The sequence below is a fragment of the Leuciscus leuciscus genome, assembly GCF_965113295.1.
Source record: "Leuciscus leuciscus genome assembly, chromosome: 18".
Classification (NCBI taxonomy): domain Eukaryota; kingdom Metazoa; phylum Chordata; class Actinopteri; order Cypriniformes; family Leuciscidae; genus Leuciscus; species Leuciscus leuciscus.
The window spans coordinates 6,421,167-6,444,147 of record NC_138742.1 but is presented as its reverse complement, the minus strand read 5'-3'; the positions used below and the strand labels follow the sequence as shown (position 1 = coordinate 6,444,147).

At 40.5% G+C, this 22,981-nt stretch overlaps 1 protein-coding gene across 1 annotated transcript in view; it reads left to right on the top strand.

The window, feature by feature from the left end:
- The first annotated feature begins 2,335 nt into the window (after positions 1-2,335).
- The window catches only part of slc1a7b (solute carrier family 1 member 7b), a 64,744-nt gene continuing 44,098 nt past the window's right edge, over positions 2,336-22,981 (top strand). The window contains exon 1 of the mRNA XM_082145596.1: positions 2,336-2,683. Coding sequence (XP_082001722.1) covers positions 2,543-2,683 — 141 coding nt within the window. The 5' untranslated portion in view covers positions 2,336-2,542. The remainder of the gene's footprint in view (positions 2,684-22,981) is intronic.

Genomic DNA, 22,981 nt, shown 5'->3' with positions numbered 1-22,981 from the left:
GGTTGATGCATCATTATGATAAACAGATTTAATTTAATTTATTCACATATAAATATTGATCAGCGGACATAAACAGAAGCTCAACTGGACCTGCTCGACTCATGAGTACAAACTTCACTGGTTCTTGCTGAAGCTCAAACGTGCTGCGTAACACAAGAATGAATCTCATTGGTTGTCGCAAGTTGAACATGCTTGAGCTTCCGTTTACCATAACTGATGTTTAAGATGATGAATATTTATATGTAAATAAAAGCCTAAATTCAATCTGTTCATCATATAAAACGATCGTGTCTCTTCAGAAAATTTGGACTAAACTCATCAATTCATATGGATTCATTTTACGATATCTTCATGAACTTTTTGAAACGTCAATGTGGTAGCGGTCAACGGAGGGACAGAAATCACTCAGATTTTAGTTAAAAGATCTTCATCTGTGTTTCGAAGAAGAACGAAAGTCTTACGGGTTTGGAACAACATGAGGGTGAGTAATTACTGACAGAATAAAAGTTTTTGCATGAACTAAACCTTTATTATGAAAATGCTATAGATAATGCATTCAGTTCCTTTTTAAGGCAAAGAGGGAAAAAATGTGTAAGTCAAATTATGTCTGACTTGAAGCGGAATGTACAGTATGTACAATGTATTTCTAGCAATGAATCATTACCACTTTCGAAGATGCTCTGGCAGGTTCACCACATCGGTTTAAGCGCAGTTTATTATGGTCTCAAAAGAACCTTTAGCTGTCGAATTAGTACCATCATCATGAGTATTGAGAGGCTAGTTCATATACGAGTCGTCTCTCACAGGGGTTCAGCGGGTTTAAATGAAGAATCTGAAAGGCACATTATCAAACACATTCTTCCACTAAAAGCTCTTCATTTGTTCGTTCTGTGTAGCGACTGACCCAGCGCTTGTGCCCCTTTCGAGAATCATTGATGAATAAGACAGCTGGAGTGCAATGCTTAGCCTTCGGTGCTCTGGATTAATTGTGAATGAAGAGCGGAGATGTGTGTGGTGTGCCGGGATTATGTCATCTAACGCTCCTGTGATTCTCTGATCTCCTGTGCAAAAAAATCACTGACTGTGCAGATTGCGTACACCACTTTTCATACTATATATTATTTTAGTTTGGCATTTTGCTGCTTCTTTTATTCACGCACTGTTAAAAAGCTTAGGGTTGGTAAGATTTTATGCCCACCAATGCTGAATTGCAAAAATAGAAATATTGTGCAATATTATTACAATTTAAAATAACTGTTTTTTATTTTAAATATATTGTTAAATGTAATTTATTCCTGTGATCAAAGCTGAATTTTCAACATCATTACTCCAGTCTTCAGTGTCACATGATCCTTCAGAAATCATTCTAATATGATGATTTGCTGCTCAAGAAACCGAGATGCACTTTTTTCAGGATTCTTTGATGAATAGAGTAAAAAGAAAAACATTTATTTGAAATAGAAATCTTGTAACATTATAAATGGCTTTACTGTTACTTTTGATTACTTTAATGCATCCTAACTTTGGTCACACTTTAGATTAGGGTCCAATTCTCACTAATAACTATTAACTACGACTTTTGCCTCAATAAACTCATAGTTATTGCCTATTAATAGTTGGTAAGGTAGTTGTTAAGTTTGGGTATTGGGGAGGATTAAGGGATGTAGGAATAAGGCATTAATATGTGCTTAGAATAAATCAATATCCTAGTAATATGCATGCTAATAAGCAACTAGTTAATAGTGAGAATTGGACCCTTAACTAAGGTGTTACCATTTCTTTAAAAAAAAAAAAAAGGTTTTTTTTTCCATGCATTTTAAAAGATTATTTACTCAATATTTCATACATATATCATACATCAATTTCTTAAATATGCAATGCACATTTCTGTAGAATTGGAACTACATATCCAATGTTACAAATAGCATGTTCAGCTCTTTAAATGGTTATGCTACTAATAAAAGTGAAGTCATTACGAATCAGTTCAAAATCTGTTGCACTTTAACCTCAAACTCCCATTCCCCCCTGAAGAATGCACTAAGATATGCATCTGTAAACATCCACACGCCCATAAATGAGACCATTTCTCTTCATTCAGTGTCATTTATAAATAGATCCAGCCAGTTTCATCTTCATTTGATGCTCTGTGTTTGTAATCCAGGCCACAGACCCCTTTACACAGCGTGCTTTTGCTAATAGGATTGATGGTGCCCGCACTGTGCACAACACCAACTGTTGCTCGCTTCCTATTGGCTGAGCTGGAAGGTGGGTGGAGCTGATCCATCCCGAATGGGCTGGAAATAGTGGAGGCTTGAAAAGTGTGATGGTCTTCTTAGTCTATCGCTGCATAGGGAAGAACGAGAGACGAGAAAAAAAAGAGTATGAGAGTTTTACCCATGTTCTGAGCAAAACTGCAATTATTTTTCTCGTTCACGTTCTGTCCAAAGTGCATCTGCGTGGGTCGTTCTCCCATCTGGATCTGGGTGGTGGATATATGGAGATCTGCTAGTGTGGCTGGTGTTTTGTGGACGTGGGACACACGATGGCCGTGGCGCTGGATGCAGTGTGGGTGCGAGTGAAAGGGGTTTGTAAGCAGAACGGCCTGCTGATCCTCTCAGTGTTGGCCGTGGTTATCGGATGTCTTCTCGGCTTCTTCCTGCGCTCCAAGAACCTCTCGGAGCAGGTTAGTCATTCTGTCAACAAAGCACTATAAAATTCTCCCCAAAAACCTCCCAGAAATACCTTTCCAACCCTGTCTATAGTGTCAGTATGGTCACAAACTTGGTCTCATTTGGTCCAAATGACCTGTGGGTTTCCTTTTTTTTTTGGATGACTTTCCAGTAGAAGGCTAAAATCAGGGTATTTTAATGGTTATTGTTTGATCAGTATGGGTTTTATTATTAAACTATTGCTTTTGGTCCAGCCCAGTCTTGAATAATTTGGTTACGTTTTGGCATCAACCCCTGTTTTGATTTTGAGATTTTATTTTCCGTCAAAATACTTTTTATCCATCACATATATATATATATACACATCTCATTTATCGTTTGAACAGGTTGAAATCTCAAGTCATATTAGGATTAAGGCAAAAACAAACAAAAAAGTATTTCTTGTTGTACGGTACAAATATCTAAACATTATTAAATCAAGACACATTTACTTGAAAAAAAATAGTTAAAACAAGAAGAAACAAAATCTGTCAGAAAAAAAATTACTTCAAAAGGAAGCAAGATTATTTTTGCTTATCTCACTAGCAGATATATTTTTGTCTTAAGCATAAATTTGCTTAATTTTTATACATTTTTCAGAATGTAAGACTTCATATCAGAAGTCATTTTGTTCCCCAAGTAAATTTATCTTGATTTAAGAATGTTTAGATATTTGTAATGGAAAATAAAATAAAATACTGAGGAAATTCATAGTCCTTTACTATGAACAGCAAACAAAACTTGGCATTTTTTCCCTCCATTTCACGTTGGTCGCTTTGACTAAAACCTCCGTTATGATTCTCAAATACTCCTAAAAATAAAACCTCCAGAGGCCATTTGCTGTGACGGCCGGGGATTACTGTCCAATCATACAAATGCTCTTAGTAATTGTACATTAAGCAAATACTGCTTAACCTCGCAGCGTTTAAAGCAGGTCGGTGATGCTATCGGCTGTTTCAGCTAAATTGGAATGGGCTCTTTAAAAAAAAAAAAAAAAGGCTTATTTTGCAAGAGAAACCCAGTTTGAACCTATAAAAGAAAGAAAGAAAATGTTACATGCATTTATGTATTTGGCAAATGCTTTTATCTAGAGTGATGTTTCGTCAGTACATACATTTACTGAAAATTGAACCCATAACCTTGGTGTTGCTACTAGTGTTAAGCTTGATAAGTTGAGCCACAGGAACATGGCAATCTAATTCATGTACACTACTGGTCAAAAGTTTGGAATAATTAAATTTTTTTAATGGTTTTAAGAGAGTACAGGGCAAACAGTAATACTGGGAAATATTATTACCATTTTAAAATAGCTGTTTTCTATTTTAATATATTGTAAAATGTAATTTATTCCTGTGATCAAAGCTGAATTTTCAGCATCATTACTCCAGTCTTCAGTGTCACATGATCCTTCAGAAATCATTCTAATATGATGATTTGCTGCTCAAGAAACATTTCTGATTATTATCAATACTGAAAACATTGTGCTGCTCAATATTTTTGTTGAAAGCAAGAAAAGAAAAAAAAAATTTTTCATTCAGAAAGGATGCATTAAATTGACAAGAATTAATTACATTAAATTGAAGCATTAAATCCCATCATTAAAGGGACAGTAAAGACATTTATAAAGTTACAAACGATTTCAAATAAATGCCGTTCTTTTGAACTTTCTATTCATCAAAGAATCCTGATTTGTTTGCATCAAAATATTCAGCAAAAACTGTTTTCAACATCTATAATAATAGTAATAGTAATAATAATAAGCAGCTTCTCAAAGCGCTGTACACAGAATAAGCAATAAATAGCTCAAGAAATAAAAGTAACATCAACAAACAAATGCAAGTTTAAAAAAATATGTCTTAAGTCAACCTTTAAAAATGTCATAGCTCTCAGCTTCCCGACGTTCAAAAGGCAGAGAATTCCAAAGGCCAGGAGCATATGAAGAGAAAGCCCTGTCACTCATAGATCTTAAGCGTGTATGAGGAACAGCCAACAAGTTGGATTGTGAAGATCGCAATCTATGATTTGGGGTATAGGACTTTAACAATTCAGATAAATAATGTGGAGCCAAGCCATGCAATGCTTTATACATCAACATCATAATTTTAAAATCAACTCGGAATCTGACTGGGAGCCAGTGTAAGAATTCCCAAACTGGAGTGATATGATCGCATACCCTGGACCCAGTCAATAGTATATATAGACTTTTTCTGTAAAAGCTGGCTAAAACCAAGGAAAAATTAAAGTTGAATAAACAGTTCAAGTTTAAAAAGTAGAAGTTTAAAAATAGTACTTATGAAAACAATTGCTTTAAAAGAATATACTTAAGCATGAAATTACTGTAATGTTTTTGACACTTAATTGCATGTTGTTTGTAATTACATGAACTATAGTTACATTTATTTTAAATGCAATTATTTGAACTTAAGTTAAGAGTGTTTTTAACCCACTTAAGTAGAACATCTTTATATGTAATACCCTGGACCCAGTCAATATCCCGGCGGCCGAGTTTTGCACATATTGCAGTTTGTTTAGTGTGGATTTAGAAATTTATCATTGGACGCAATCTTGATATATTTCTGAGGTGAAAAAAAGGATGATTTAAATGTGCTCTGAACAAAACAATCAAATAAAAAACTAGTCTCAAAAGGTTCCCCGCTTTACTTAGAATCTCCAAGACCAATTTGATGGAAATTGGGATGGCGGGAACCAATGAGCATAACTTTCATGCTTTTCAATTACTAATTGAGCACCAAATCTGAATATTTGCCATCACAGTACTAAATTACATTTTAAAATACTTTCAAATAGAAAACAGTTCTTTTAAATTATAATAATATTTCCCAATATAATTTTTTTTTACTGTATTTTCTATTATATAAATGCAGCCTTGGTGAGCAGAAGAGAGTTCTTACAAAATTATTAAAAATCTTAATTAAAATGTTAATTATTCCAAACATATATTTGACTGGTAGTGTGAATTAATGCAATGCATGTTCCCACAATCTGTGACGCACGAGAATCACATTGCACCAAAATCTCAAAATATGTTCCTATTGGCTATTTCCAGTCCAGCAGTAAATATATTTGCCTCACTTCATACACAGCTCTATTATCTCTCTGTCTCTCACACACAGTCCTTTGAGGAGACCCTTAGGAATGGGAAGAGAATAGCTTCTACAAGTATCTCTCGTGCACTGTTTATATGTATAGAGTATAATGCACTATTTCAAACATATAATGGGATATTTATGTACAATACACTGCAAGTACAACTATATCTCTCTATTGATTTATTTATATACAAAAGCAAACAGAAAACAGGTTAAGAGCCTATGATGTGTGGAGGTTTTGCATGAATTATGTATGAGAGTCATAAGAGGATAGAGAAGAGACTTAACTAACCCGAAAGCACCAGTCACACACACACGCACACACACAGACAGACACGCACACATTTAGCAAGCCATTTTAGTACAGAAAATGTTATGTTATTGTGTTTAAACTAAGCTACAACTGCAGATCATAAAAGAGAATTTATAGGACAAGTTAATAAACATCACCAAAAAGCTTTATTTACTTCTTTTTTTTTTTTTTTTTTTTTTAGGATGTCAGATTTAGTTAATTTTTTAAATCTATCAAGTCAGCAGTTGTGATAGTCTTTTCTTCTCTATTGTGTCATACAGTTGTAATCGATATTATTGAACCTCGATTTCAAAGGTTCAGGTTTATTGGCAAAATTTACAGACTTTCAGCTGTTTGCAATGAACAAATCAAACAAAAGTAATTGAAATAGCTCAACACAACAAATGTTTCAAGTGGTTTCCCCAAATTCAACTGAAAATGCAACTTTCAATGACTTCTGCAGTCTCAAAATTATTTAACCCCTTCATGACCGGCATATCTTTAGTAGTTAGTAACACCCGTTTGCTGTTTTGACCTACTGCAAACGAGATGTATAACCAGACACCAGCTTTGCAGCATTTCTGACGAATCTTCATGAGCAATGTCCTCCAGTTCAGTAATATTCTTGGGTTTGCGTGCTGCAACCGCCGCCTTCAAATCTCACCAGAGATTTTCTATCGGGTTCAAGTCAGGTGACTGTGATGGCCACCGTAGAATCTTCCAGAACTTCCTCTGCAACCAAGCCTTGGTGGAATCTGAGGTGTATGCTTGGGATCATTGTCCTGTTGGAAGGTCCAATGACGCCCAAGCTTCAGCTTCAGCAATATGGTTTATTGACAAAAGTCGGAAGATTTTGCCAATAAACCATATTCGCAGTGGGGTTTCGATTACAACTGTATATCCGAGTGAAACAGCTTCTCGAACAAGAACAAATGTAGGGCGGGGCTTGTGGAATTGATTGGATGGTTGTGGTTTGCTATTGGTGGATCTCATGTGAGTGACAGGTGCCCCGCCCTCATCATCAGAGAAGAGATGTCGCTGCAAAGGGAAGGGAAGTTATTTTAATTCAAGATTACGAGGCACAATAATTGAAAATAATAATAATGTGCACAGATAAGTCACTTATAATAAATATTGAAATATTGCATGAAAATATAAGAATTGTCAATTTTGATTTCATGGTGAATTTAAAGTGTAGCTGAGCAAATACACTCACATACTTTTAAATTGTGCAATATGGAGTGTGTGCTTGTTATCATGAAAATATGTAATAATTTGTCAGTTTACAGTATATGTCCATGTATTTATATATGATGTATTTTTAAATCATCTTGTAAAGCGATCAAACTATTTTTTTTCCTGCGGGATAATAAAAACTCGACTTTTTTTTTTTCTCTCTCATAGCCATTGTTGGATGTGGGGTTTTTTCCCAATAGAATTTTTATACACAACCAACTTTGACATGCTTTTTGATCAGTGTAAAACCCTGCTGTCAAAGTGCTTCTCCTAGAAAGATTTCCAAGCTTATTTCAGAAAGCTTTCTCACAATTCAGAATCTCTTTTGTTGTTTGCATTGTGGAGAGCGCTGCTCTGAGTGGTGCTCTGTGTTTGTGTGTAAAGCTTAGTGATAGCAATGTAATGCCTCCACATAATCTCAGCGCTGGCACGGAAAAGGTGCTGTGGGCCGCGAAGAGGTGGCCGTCAGTCATGCTTCACATTAGTTTGAAAGGCTGTGTTTATCATGTTTTTGGTAAAGCAAATGGGAGACGAAACACTTACAGACACTTTGAAGAAGAGGCTTTTTCATCCCCAAAAATATCCAAAGAACCCTAATAGTGCATGCAGTTAGTGTAATTTGAACAGCAACGTTTGTTCATTTTCTTTCGGATGCGAGACAACTCCTGTGTTTGCCGTGCCGTGTGTGACTATAGCAGCAGTGAACAAGAGACAAAAAGACAGCATGCACATGCTGAATAGTGGCATTGAGAAAGTCTGAATGCTTTGAGATTGATAGTCACAGATGATCACAGAAAATGTGCATATACAGTATATATAGACTTTTTCTGTAAAAGCTGGCTAAAACCAAGGAAAAATTTAAGTTGAATAAACAGTTCAAGTTTAAAAAGTAGAAGTTTAAAAATAGTACTTATGAAAACAATTGCTTTAAAAGAATATACTTAAGCATGAAATTACTGTAATGTTTTTGACACTTAATTGCATGTTGTTTGTAATTACATGAACTATAGTTACATTTATTTTAAATGCAATTATTTGAACTTAAGTTAAGAGTGTTTTTAACCCACTTAAGTAGAACATCTTTATATGTAATATAATTACCTGTATTTTTTTTGTAATGGTTAATGTGTTCTACTGAAATTTTTTATATATTTGTAAATACACATTTGTAATGATAAAGTTGCAATTTAGAACATTTACAATATATTAGCTTTAAATGTACACATTACAGGTCAAATTATAATCTATAAATCAAATCTTATGTGCTTTAGTATGTTAGTCAACATCAAAATGTGTATCAAAATGTGTTGTGTATAATGCACAACAGATTATTCAAACATAATTATTTAAAATACACTTTAAAGTAAAAATTTAACATTATTAGAAGTGGCCATTTTAAAAGCGTAAGAGTGTTAGTCATGAAAGTGGACTCGCATTAAGTACACTTAAAGGGATACTCCACTTTTTTTGGAAATAGGCTCATTTTACAACTCCCCCAGAGTTAAACAGTTGAGTTCTCTTACGAGAGGTCTCTTGTACTGCGTAAGATATCTTACGCTAGGGGAAAATCCTTTTCCGCGAGATATTGAAGCCAAAAATTATCCTTAATTTTGTAATAATGCAAAACGCGTTGCAGCAGCAATGCAGACATAGGCGAGACCGCTTGCGCGCCTATTGGCTGCTCTGCGGCAACTGCAGCAGCCTATCGAGCGAGGCCTGGCGTGACGTCAGACCCAATCAGGGCACTTCGCGCCTGCTGCGTCACGTCCCGCCGAAATGGGCGTGGTCTAGGCCTATAAATATCGCTCGCAGGCAGCTATTATCTGATTTTTCATCCTTCAAGCGAAGCACACGCATCGCTGGAGCTGGATAAGAAGCCGCGCCGTCTGAAAGAGAGCACCTTCAGCGGGACGAGTCACTGAAGTCGCTGGCCGCGCCGCCTTCCTTGCCTTCCTGCTGCGCTTTCCGGCATTATATCCTTTCTCTGCTACTGTGTACTGTGTACTGTACCGCCGCCGCGACACACACTCCCATTGCACTAAAAGAGCTGGGCGTCTTTTTCAAGACGCCCCTTTTCCTGATCACGCAGCTCTCGCACTCGCTGACGGCGACTGCCCTCACTGCGAGTTAGGTACTGCCTATGGTGACTCTGAGGACTCACCTGGCATCCTTCTCCGAGACTGCTCCTCCGCCCCCCCCCCCCCCCCTTGCCGGTTCGCCCGCTTGCCTTGCCTGCTTGGGGGACGATACCTGTTCTCCCTCTGTTCGAGCCGCGCACACCACGCCGCTCACAAAGGATGTCAGGAGCGGGCGGTCACGGGGCTAGCTTTCTCTCTCCCTCTGTTCAAGCTGCGCAAACTGCGCCGCTCACAAGGGAGGCTGGAAGCGGACGGTCGGGGTTAGTTTTTCTTTACGTTATAAGAAAGCTACCCTGCCTTCTGCGCCCCATTCATGCGTCACTCACCGGCGAAAGGAGAAAGGTGTGTTTTTAGTCCCTCCGAGGATGGACTGACCTTCAATTTCTCATACATATTCCCAGTTCCCTGATCATGCGACTGGAAATATCAATATTGCAGCAGGCGAGCCTGTTTTAATACAAGCGCGCCTGCAAGCATACGCCGAAGAAAGCATGTGACGCTCTTATATGCTCGTGCATCCGAAAACCTTTGCGTTCCCCCCGTGTGGCCCAGTGGCAGACTCTCAGGTTTTTGCACGCGAGAGACCCGCGTTCGATCCCCGGGTCTACCGGCAGATAAAATTATGCCGTCAATGCTCGCTCTGTCAGTTCCCTGAAAAGGCGACTGCAGATGTGTATTTTGCAGCCAACGAGCGCGTTGTACAACCCGCTCGCCTGCACCCAAACACCGTTTCTATGGTGTTCCGTGCGTCACTGGCGTAAGGAAAAAAGGGAGTTTTTCTGGTCCCGCTGCGGACGGACCAACCTCCTTTTTCCTATACATTTCCCATTCCCCTCTGGAATTCAGGCGACTGGAAATGTCAATATTGCAGTGAACAAGCCTGTTGTAATGCACGCAGGCCTGCAATAAACGCCAGCATGTTGACGCTCTCTGTTTCTATGGCAACTTCTCGCTCGTTCAGTTCCAGTAAATGTGACTGTTCCAGTGTATCCTGCAGTAAACAAGTCGGTTCTGTCACCCGCTTGCCTGCACACAAACGCCGTTTTTACGGCTACCCAGATAAATCCCATAAGTGTGAATTTTTCTGGTGTCCCGGCCACGGCCGATGGTGCTTTATGTGTAAGAAGAATGCCCACTGCCCAGTGCCCATCTCTACACACAAGCACAGCCCGTCACACAGGGCTCGCGCACATGAATCGACTCAGACCGATTGCGCTTCAAACATGGTGAATGTGCCCACTAACACCACGTTATGCATGTCTCACGGTTTCTGTAAAAACGAAACCAACGTGCACTCGCTTCACGCAAGCGAACGATGCTTTCGGTGTGATAAATGTGCCCGCTGTCCCGCGCCCACATCCACACATAGACATGACAGTTCCCACGGGAACCGCCCAGCCCTCCCCCTCGCGGTTAACCACCGCAGAGGAGTCGAGCGCGGGCAATCTGCCCGCTGTCATCAGCGCGCCCCATGCCTCAAATGTCACGAGCGCCACGCTTGTGTTACAGCACACCGAAGCTTCTCCATCGCTGAGCGAGCGGAGCGCGCTTCGTATTCAACCCCTAGCTATCCATGCAGACGCATGGGCAAAGCTACCCGGGGTTTCGAAGTGGGTGCTGAACATTATAGAAAGAGGCTATTCGCTGCAGTTTCGCCGACGCCCTCGCCGCTATGTGGCGCGCGTCGAGACCACGGTAAAAACAGAAGTAGCACATCTACTTCGAGCCGAAGTGACGAAACTATTGAGCAAAGGGGCCATAGAGCCTCTCTCTCAAGTTCAGAGTGAAGGAGGGCTATACAGCAGATACTTCCTGGTACCGAAAAAAGACGGGGGTCTCAGACCCATACTAGATCTAAGGCAACTGAACAAAGTGCTTGTGAAGCGACAGTTCAGGATGCTCACGACCAGGCAAATCCTTGTGCAGATTCGCCAAGGAGATTGGTTTGTGTCAATAGATCTGAAAGACGCGTATTTTCAAATACAGATAGCGTCACGTCACAGGCGATATTTGAGATTCGCCTTCGAGGGCCAGGCATATCAGTACACAGTCCTGCCGTTCGGTTTGTCCCTAGCACCCCGTACATTTACGAAGTGCATGGATGCGGCGCTCGCACCCCTCAGAATGAGAGGCATGCGAGTGCTGAACTATTTGGACGATTGGCTGATTCTAGCGCAATCTCGCGCAGTGCTCATAGAACACACGACCATTTTACTCGATCACCTCGAGGATTTGGGTCTGAGTGTCAATTGGGCGAAGAGCTCCCTGTCACCCAGTCAGAAAATATCTTTCCTGGGCACAGAACTGGACTCACTATCCATGATAGCGCGACTATCACAACAGCGCGCGGTAGACATTCGACGCACAGCGAACTCTTTTCGCTGCGGCGCGTCTGTCCCGCTCAAGAGATTTCAGAAGATGCTAGGTCTCATGGCCTCAGCATCGTCAGTGCTCCAGCTGGGTCTGCTCCGCATGCGCCCGCTGCAGTTTTGGCTGAAAGCGCGAGTCCCACGCGAAGCGTGGGAACCCGGTTTGCTTCGCCTCAGGGTCAATCAGAAGTGCGTTACAGCTCTGAAACCCTTGAAAGCGAACGACTGGTACCAATCAGGTGTAAGCCTGGGGACTTCCTCGAGGGTGAAAGTGGTGTCCACGGACGCGTCCACCTCGGGATGGGGAGCGCTGCTCGAGGGCAGACCGTTCTTCGGCCAGTGGTCAGAACGGGAGAAGCTCCTGCACATAAACTGCCTCGAAATGCTGGCAGTAGACAACGCGCTGACGCGTTTTTGTCCCCAAATAAAAGGTCACCACGTCTTGGTCCGTTCGGACAACATGTCTGTGGTGTCCTACATAAATCGCCAGGGCGGCATCAGATCCGAGAAACTGTACAGGCTGGCAGAACGCCTCCTGGTATGGGCTCAGTGCAACCTGCGCTCGCTCAGAGCAGCGCACGTGCCAGGGATCTTGAATATAGGACCGGACAGACTGTCCAGGAACAATGTTCCGGCAGGCGAGTGGTCTCTACACCCACAGACAGTCCATCTGCTGTGGAAGAAATTTGGCAGAGCGGAAGTGGACCTGTTTGCGTCTCAAGAAAACGCTCACTGTCAAGAATTTTTCTCCAAGAGCAGGAGCGCGCTGGCCCATGTGTGGCCCCGCCGCCCGCTCTATGCTTTTCCCCCCGTCTCTCTCCTGCCTCAGGTGATGGAACGGATCAGGGAAGAAGGATGCTCAGTACTGCTGGTAGCACCGTTCTGGAAAAACCAACCTTGGTTCCCAGTCGTGATGCAGTTAGCAAGTACTGCCCCGTGGCCAGTACCAATGGGGAGAGATCTCCTCTCACAGGCCCGCGGCTCGATCTGGCATCCTCACCCGGAACTATGGTCCCTTCATGTCTGGGCCATCAACGGGTACATGTTGGACTCCCTAAAGGAGTATTAAACACGATCACGCAGGCTAGAGCTCCGTCTACATGACGACTCTATTCTTCGAAATGGTCGGTGTTTTCGGGCTGGTGCACAGCCCGTGGTGTGTCACCCACAAACTGTGGTGTGACGGAGGTGCTTTCCTTCCTACAAGAGCTGTTGGATGGGGGAAGGGCCCCCTCCACGCTCAAAGTTTATGTGGCGGCTATAGCAGCGTTCTCAGAAACAACGCTTGGTCAGTCAATAGGAAGGAACGATTTAGTCATCCGCTTCCTTAGAGGAGCTAAGAGACTGAATCCTCCCAGACCTCCCTCAGTCCCCGTATGGGACCTTTCTACGGTTCTGGAAGCCATGAAAGGTGCGCCATTTGAGCTTTTACAGTCAATCGATTTGAAACACCTGTCTTTCAAGACGGTGTTTTTGCTGGCTCTCGCTTCAGTGAAGCGCATAGGGGATCTGCACGCGCTCTCTGTGAGCGCGGCGTGCATGGAGTTTGGGCCCAATGACTCAAAAGTTATACTCAAACCTAAGCACGGTTATGTTCCAAAATCCCTCAACACACCGTTTAGGGCGCAGGTTATCTCCCTGTCAGCCCTACCGGTCCCTGATGAGGAAAGAGACGCGAGCCTCCTTTGCCCAGTCAGGGCATTACGAGCTTATGTGTCTCGCTCGTCTGTTTTCAGACAGACGGAGCAGCTTTTTGTTTCGTTTAGCGGACGTTCTAAGGGACTAGCCGCGTCGAAACAGAGCCTATCCAGATGGATAGTTGATGCTATAGCGCTGGCATACGCCTCCAAGGGCATGCAGTGCCCATTGGGTGTCAGAGCGCACTCCACGAGAGGCATGGCCTCTTCGTGGGCCTGGTCAAGTGGGATTGCCTTGCAAGATATTTGTATGGCGGCAGGCTGGGCCTCCCCGTCTACATTTATAAGGTTTTATAACCTAGAGGTTCCCGCCCTGCAGGCCAGGCTGCTGTCGGTCTAAATTTACCAGTATTATCTGACCTGATGCGATCAGCTCAGAATGCTGCGTCTGCTGAGCACAGCTCAATGTTCGACAGTATAAAGCTGGGCAAACTGTGTAAGACCCACATTTTCCCCATCAGTTCAGGCCGTACCCCGCCCTGTCTGTATGATGAAATTCGCGTCCCATCGACGCTACTATATGTGGAAAAGTGAGGCTGCACCCCTCCCTCTTCCCGGACTCCCTGTGAGTTCCCTGAGTGATTGTGCACTATATGTACCCCGGGCTTTCGCCCTTGGGTCTTTGGTGTCAGATCTCAGCATGCACGGCGTTTTACATTGGGTCCCCTAGCGTAAGATATCTTACGCAGTACGAGAGACCTCTCGTAAGAGAACGTACTCGGTTACTAACGTAACCTCGGTTCTCTCTAGAAGAGGGAACGAGTACTGCGTATCTTGCCGTGCATGCACACGCTCTGGTTGCTTCGATGATGAAAAACCAGATAATAGCTGCCTGCGAGCGATATTTATAGGCCTAGACCACGCCCATTTCGGCGGGACGTGACGCAGCGGGCGCGAAGTGCCCTGATTGGGTCTGACGTCACGCCAGGCCTCGCTCGATAGGCTGCTGCAGTTGCCGCAGAGCAGCCAATAGGCGCGCGAGCTGTCTCGCCTATGTCTGCATTGCTGCTGCAACGCGTTTTGCATTATTACAAAATTAAGGATAATTTTTGGCTTCAATATCTCGCGGAAAAGGATTTTCCCCTAGCGTAAGATATCTTACGCAGTACTCGTTCCCTCTTCTAGAGAGAACCGAGGTTACGTTAGTAACCGAGTACGTTTTACAGTTTTCGAATCCATTCAGCCGAACTCCGGGTCTGGCGGTAGCACTTTTAGCATAGCTTAGCATAGATCATTGAATCGGACAGGACCATTAGCATCTCTCTCAAAAAAATCTCTCTCTTCTGTAGTTACATCGTGTATTAAGACCCACGGAAAATGTAAAGTTGCGATTTTCTAGGCTGATATTGCTAGGAACTATACTCTCATTCCTGCGTAATAAACTTTGCTGCCGTACCATGAGTCCAGCAGGCGTAATGATATGACGCAGCGCCTGAAAATAGTCCCCAGCTCTGTAACTTCCAACGTGACCGGGACTAAGTTTGTCTAACCTATTAGACCTATTTTCAGGCGCTGCGTCATATCATTACGCCTGCTGGACTCATGGTACGGCAGCAAAGTTTATTACGCAGGAATGAGAGTATAGTTCCTAGCCATATCAGCCTAGAAAATCGCAACTTTACATTTTCCGTAGGTCTTAGTACACGATGTAACTACAGAAGAGTCAAGTTTTAAATAGGAAAAATATCGAAACTCTTTGGTCATTTTTTTGAGAGAGATGCTAATGGTCCTGTCTGATTCAATGATCTATGCTAAGCTATGCTAAAAGTGGTACCGCCAGACCCGGAGATCGGCTGAATGGATTCGAAAACGGTAAAACTCAACTCTTTAACTCTGGGGGAGTTGTAAAATGAGCCTATTTCCAAAAAAAGTGGAGTATCCCTTTAATTGTCCTTTAATTTCATTAATATTATATTGTCTGCAAGTACAGTTTAAAAAAAAAATATATACCTTTAAGATTTGCAGTAACCTACAAGCCCACAATAAATTCAACTAAGCACACTTCTTTTTTTATGACCTATGCTTTCTGGGGCCGGACTCGTATCTCAGTGTCAAACCAGCTGGACGTGAGTAGAAATGCAAGCTCTCACTGAAGCTCAGCAGGTTTTTGTTGTGTTTTTTAAAGCATGCTGGTATAAAATGGTTCGTGAAGTCAGTATATTGGGAGTTCGGGAGTATCTCACACATTCAAATAAAGCCAGCAAGAGGTTTGGATGGTTCTTCTAAGTCTCTAACAAACTGTTCCCAAAAGAGATGATGCTGTGATTCTTTTGTGCCCTTGAGTGAGACATTTAAAAGAGTGACCTGAATGGGAGCTCACGTGCATCATGATTGCGTCAGGTCTAAATGTCTGGGAGAATTGAGAGCAATGGTGGAAGGTAAGATTTCAGTCAATAGCAAATTACATTTTGGGGTGTTCCTCACATAAAGCTATTGTGTGGCCTTAGAAAGCTTGGAAGATATCACACAAGTCTTATGAACTCATTTATAGTGGATTTTGGAGCTGGACAAATGGTAATGGTGTCTATTTTCACTGTATTGTAAAGAAAGAAAGAAAGTTATACGGGTTTGAGGTCAGTAAATGATGACAGAAGTTTGATCATGGGTGATTTATTTCTTATCCTGAGGGCATCACCTTAGATAAAGTTTGGACGTCATCACACCTCCACACGGCTGCAGGATATTTGAATACTCATATACTGTATCTCCTTTTTAAACAAATCTGAGGGGTTTCATTTTCTTTAGCCGACTTTATTGGCCACATTAAGTCAAATTTATTCAAAGCCGCATTACAGAAAATCATGATGTTTTTTATAATATCTTAATATCTTCATGTCTTTTAGTTTAGTTCATGTCTTTTAATATCTTCATGCCATTTAGCAGATTAGAGCTGGACATTTTGGGAAGATTTAACCAATCACACAAGCGAGATTTTCTATAGAACATTAATTGCTTAACGTGAGTATACTGTACATGCACACAGGTATAGAAGGTTGTACTACATAGCACAGAATGCATACTGCTCATTTCCATAGAGATAGATAGTGACCATGTCTCTCAAGCTCCAAAAATTATCTTATTTATCCAAGTCATACCATCATTTTGCGTGAAAAACAGACTGATATTTAAGTCTTCAATTTAGAATTCAGTCTGTTCTTCATGCAGTGCTATTGTGTGCAATCAGATGGAGATCCAGTGTGTGAGAATTAGTCCACTTTAAGGTTCTTTATGTGAAGAAATCCATTCTTTGCTTCAGGAACAATATTACCTGATTAACAGCTGGTCTTCAGCCTCACTCATCTCATGAGAAATTAGTGGGTTTGTTCCACTAGATGGCAGGATTCAAGCAGGTCACCCGGGGTCTTGAGGAAGATGTTTGTACTTCTGAAATTAGAGTGTTCACCAAGATGTCAGTATTTTTTATAGAGTGATATGCTGACTATATAATGTACTTTTTTATTGACTAAAACTTTTTGGCATCCAAATCCCCCAGTAGATGAATCAGGCTACACGATAGTTCTTAGTTCTGTACTTAATTCCAATAAAATGATTTTCTATTGCATAAGGGCATTTATTTACCATCCATGATCACAAATTTCATTATAATTAGTAATATTTAACTCATAACAATGTCTTTTTTTAATCTTTCTTTTTTATTGTGTGTGTGTATATATATATATATATATATATATATCATATTTTCGTATAATATGTTTAAATGTATTTTACCATTTTCTCTAGTTTTAGGCCTAATAACATCTGGCAAAGGGACTACCAATGAAAACTAGCCTTCGGGCTAATTTGGGTACATTTACATTCACGAATGTTGATTAATGTACACTGTCCCTTTTAAAAAAAACAAAACAAAAAAAACAACACAGTCGAAATTCATATTTGGACTTATTACAAACCACATGGCTACATTCAGACTGTCAGTCCAAATACGATTTTTGTGCATATCTGGTTGAAATCTGACCGGATGAAATCACATGAAATGTGATTTTTACAAATTAGTTTCGAGCTACATTCTTATGTGGTTTGAAAACCTATTCAAAAACTCTGGCTGCTCTGATCGGATTGGATTTTGCTTGGTCTGTGACTTCCTCACTCCAAGGAAAACGTAAACGTCAGACGTTGTTATATAGGAAACATGCAGAAAGTTGCTGCAGACACAAGCTTGTGTTGTTGCAAAGTGCCACAAATGTTGAGCAATGAAAACCATCTCCGGTTATATTGTCATTGAAGACTAAAATTTCATCTTTTAATATAATTTATGGATCTGCATTATTATTCTTTATTAATATTAATAATCAGTTGTATTATCTTATGGAGTTTTAAATGCATGTGTTTGAATGCATGTGCATACTATAGATAGCATGCATCCATGTGAGGATCACATGTCAGACAGGGGGAAAGCTATATTTTGCTTAGAGGTGTGTGTAACATGTTCACTGAGCAGAAATGTTTCCACTGATGCAATGTACAACGAATGTATACACCAAGGATAGTTTCTTAATATAGAAAGAAGACTGTGACATGTGTTTGCATGACATATACGTTCCATTTTTAAAGCCTAAGCAACATGTTTTTCTACCTTACAAGGAAGTTGAAAGTCGCTCGGTGGTGTATATAAGCTCAATCTTATACTGTACTGACTCAGAGAAACACGGAAACACAGAAGCCTGGCATGAATACAACATCTTTTCAAGTTTCTCTCCTGACATATAAGAATACATATTTTTCTTGGCAAGATAACTGGTGTGCGGTCCTGTGAATCAAATAATAACGGGGAAAAGGCTTAATACTGTCTACAGTCATATTGTTTGTTTTTTTTTGTTTGTTTTTTTGTCAATGTTACCAGTGCAAGATGACAAAATGTCAAATTGTCAAAACATTTTCAGGAAAAATAACCAGCGAGACAATATTGAGACGATTATTTTTAATTAATCGAAAGAAGCAGATTATCATGATTAAAATTGTATTAATCTTGCAGCCCTGGATGGATGGATGGATACAGTGGATGGATGGATGGATGGATGGATACAGTGGATGGATGGTTGGATGGATGGATACAGTGGATGGATGGATGGATACAGTGGATGGATGGATACAGTGGATGGATGGATACAGTGGATGGATGGATGGATGGATGGATGGATGGATGGATGGATGGATGGATGGATGGATGGATGGATGGATGGATGGATGGATGGATGGATGGATGGATGGATGGATGGATACAGTGGATGGATGGAGTGGATCGATGGATGGAGTGGATGGATGGATGGATGGATGGATGGATGGATGGATGGATGGATACAGTGGATGGACAGAGAATGGATGGATTAATGGATGGATGGAGTGGATGGATGGATGGATGGATACAGTGGATGGATGGATGGATGGATGGATGGATGGATGGATGGATACAGTGGATGGATGGATACAGTGCATGGATGGAGTGGATGGATGGATGGATACAGTGGATGGATGGAGTGGATGGATGGATGGATGGAGTGGATGGATGGATGGATGGATGGATGGATGGATGGATGGATACAGTGGATGGATGGAGTGGATCGATGGATGGAGTGGATGGATGGATGGATGGATGGATGGATGGATACAGTGGATGGACAGAGAATGGATGGATTAATGGATGGATGGATGGATGGATGGATGGAGTGGATGGATGGATGGATACAGTGGATGGACAGAATGGATGGATGGATGGATGGATGGATGGATGGATGGATACAGTGGATTGATGGATGGATGGATACAGTGGATGGATGGATACAGTGTATGGATGTATGGATGTATGTATGGATACAGTGGATGGATGGATGGATGGATGGATGGATGGATACAGTGGATGGATGGATACAGTGGATGGATGGAGTGGATGGATGGATGGATACAGTGGATGGATGGATGGATGGATGGATGGATACAGTGGATGGATGGATACAGTGCATGGATGGAGTGGATGGACAGAGGATGGATGGATGGATGGATGGATGGATGGATGGATACAGTGGATGGATGGAGTGGATCGATGGATGGAGTGGATGGATGGATGGATGGAGGGATGGATGGATGGATACAGTGGATGGACAGAGAATGGATGGATTAATGGATGGATGGATGGATGGATGGATGGATGGATGGATACAGTGGATGGACAGAATGGATGGATGGATGGATGGATGGATGGATGGATGGATACAGTGGATTGATGGATGGATGGATGGATACAGTGGATGGATGGATGGATACAGTGTATGGATGTATGGATGTATGTATGGATACAGTGGATGGATGGATGGATGGATGGATGGATGGATGGATGGATACAGTGGATGGATGGATACAGTGGATGGATGGATACATTGGATGGATGGATAGAATGGAAGGATACAGTGAATGGATGGATAGAGTGGAAGGATACAGTGGCTGGATGGATTTTAAATGCTGGATGGATGGATGGATGGAATTTGATTTGCCTGCCAAAAGGTTTTGAGTTAATGAATGCTTGGAATACTGCAATAAATGATAGTGTCAGATGTTAAAAAGACCAAATTTTGTTGTAATTGGATGCTTTCATACCAGAGCTTTTGGTGTAGACAAGTTTGTTTGACATCAATTCTCTTCTCATAATGTATGTGCGTTGTCCAACTGATGCAGTGTCGCAAAACTGCCACTGAATCTCCACAGCGAAATAGACAGCGTGACCAGTGTCCGATTCCAAAACGAATGACTCTTCTTGTGAGAGGTTGAAATACATTCAGTGTGATGAGTGTAGTACGACTCTTATGAGCAGGTTAATGTTACATTACAGTGCGCAGCTACTGCAGTTCTTTAAATGAATCAAACTGTGACACTTAAATCAGTGTAGTTGCTAACTGTTTGTTTGAATGACAATGTGTAGCTAAAGATGCACATTATGAGTTTCGTAAGTAATATTTTTTTTTCCAATAAAAATAAATGAATGGAATCGGTTTCCACATTTGTTAAGTGTCGTTGTTAATAATATAGCTATAAGGCTAATTATTGGATTGCATTTATGACTTCTAAAAAGTCTAATTAATTTTATTTAATATATTTATTTCATTGATGCACCAGAATTGTTAAGAGGTGCAGGAACCAGAACAGTGAAACAGGCCTACTTTATGATTCCCTATTGGGAGTCAGTATTGGGGGTAACACATTACAAGTAATGTGAGTTATGTAATCAGATTACTTTTTTCCCCCAAGTAACTAGTAAAGTAATGCATTTCTTTTAAATTTACAACAGAATATCTGTTACTTTTTCAAATAAGTAATGCAAGTTAGTTCTAGACTAAATGTGAACATGCATTTACTCATCTCACTTGCACAAAAACAGATTCAGTATTCCTCAAAATAAATAAAAACAGTGAAATGCAAACTCAGAGTATTACATGAACCTGCTCAAATTAAATGTTAAATAGCACAAATATACTTTATGCATTTAATCTAATTTTAGTAAGCAATCTCTTTGCTGCTGACCTTCGATGATCCAATTCGACCACACTAATAAGCAAAAATGACTGTAGATAAACATCACATTCGTGTGATGTGAATTCAGATGTGAATTTGCCTTTCCTTCAGCCTGATGCTTATTCATTTCACTCATGGTGTAAAAGGGCCTTTACATTTGAATAACTTTTTTGTTATTGAAAAACAAACAAGCAAGCCCAGCCCAGATAAGAAAAAGTAACACAAACGTAACATAACGCATTACTTTCCATAAATTGGACATTGTGAAGGCTATCTCACAGGTTAGTTAGGTTAGATTAGGTTATACTTTATAGTCCCAGGTAGGGAAATTGGTCTTTAACTCAGAACACAGAATAGATTAACACATAAAAAATATATAACATATCAGTTATATATACAACAGTATATAAACAGTTTCATTAAAAATATACTAAGTGCCCCAAAGGGTTCTTATTCGGAGATCTCGGAAAGCTCTTCATTGAGGGTTTAGGTGTTCAGTGTACTGCTTCGTTTTTGCTCTTAAACATCAACTAATATGTTCCGCTCAGCAAGGTCACTAAAGCACTCAAATTGCTTTTTAGAGTCAAACAAAGAAACCTTGTACTCTAAAACTATGGAGTGGCTTTTAGAGCACAGCAGACTGCTAGAAGGACTTGTTCTTGTTTTTCTTGTAAACATCCCGTACTAGATGGAGAAACCAAAAGATCAGAATATCCATAATAACAAATAAATCAGTGCATTTTTTATTATTATTTTGAAACCAGATAATTTCTTGAAGTACTTGTCCCTCTTTTTAAAATAGCCAAAATCTTTTAGTTTGCTTAGGTGGAGAAGCATCATCTTTCTAGAAAGCATTTGATTGGACAAACATCTGCATGTAAGTGCAAGATGATGTAAATAATATTCTTATTATGTTTTGAATTACTCCTAACAGTTTATTTGGACAGTTTTCACTTTAGAAATGAAAGGTAATAACAATAAGGTTAATGGGACCTTATTGTTATTACCTTTCATTTCTAAAGTGAAAACTGTCCAAATAAACTTTTATGCATTAACTAACATTAAGTAACAATGAGAAATACATTTGTTACAGTATTTATTATTAATCTTTTAATGTAATCAATTAAAAGATTAAATGTTGTAAAGAAATGGTATTTTATTTAGTATTTATTAATGTTAATGTTATTTATTAAAAATTCAACTGTTCATTGTTAGCCCATAGCTCAGGTTCATTAAATAATATTAGCAGATACACCTTTTGATTCTAATAATGTATTAATAAATGTCGAGATTAACATTAAAGGTGCAGTAAGCAATTTCTGAGAAATATTGCTGAAATCTGTTGATATCGCCAAAACAAACACGCCCCTCCCCCAAATGAACCAATACGCCATGCAACACAGGCACCTCCCCCCTCATGAGTGGACACGCCCCTTACTGCTGATTGGCTACAAGTGTGTTCTGGTGCTCGGTCTGATCCACTTTCAACAGCATTTCTCAGAATTCGCCCACTGCACCTTTAACTAAGAATAATAAATGCTTTAGAAGTGCTTTTCATTGTTAGTTAACTAAAGTTAACAAATGAAACCTCATTGTAAAGAGTTTCCGGTAACTGTAACCAACTAAACTTCTTCCTCATCTTGACTTGTTTGGAAAATATCCCACTCTGCATTTTCAATATAATTCCATGTGCTTGTTTTCTTGTTTTCAGTCTCTGCAATGTGTAAATAACTCAAGGCAGTTTGTACCATTTAAACACAAATCTTTTGTACTGTTGTATATCGCCCCTTCATTGTTTAACCATTAAAAAAGATGCATGATGTTCCTTGTTACGCTTTAGGAGAACAAGCGTGCCATGTGGCCTCTGCAATCGCACACAGATGAGCCACTTATGCACAAATCAATGGGAA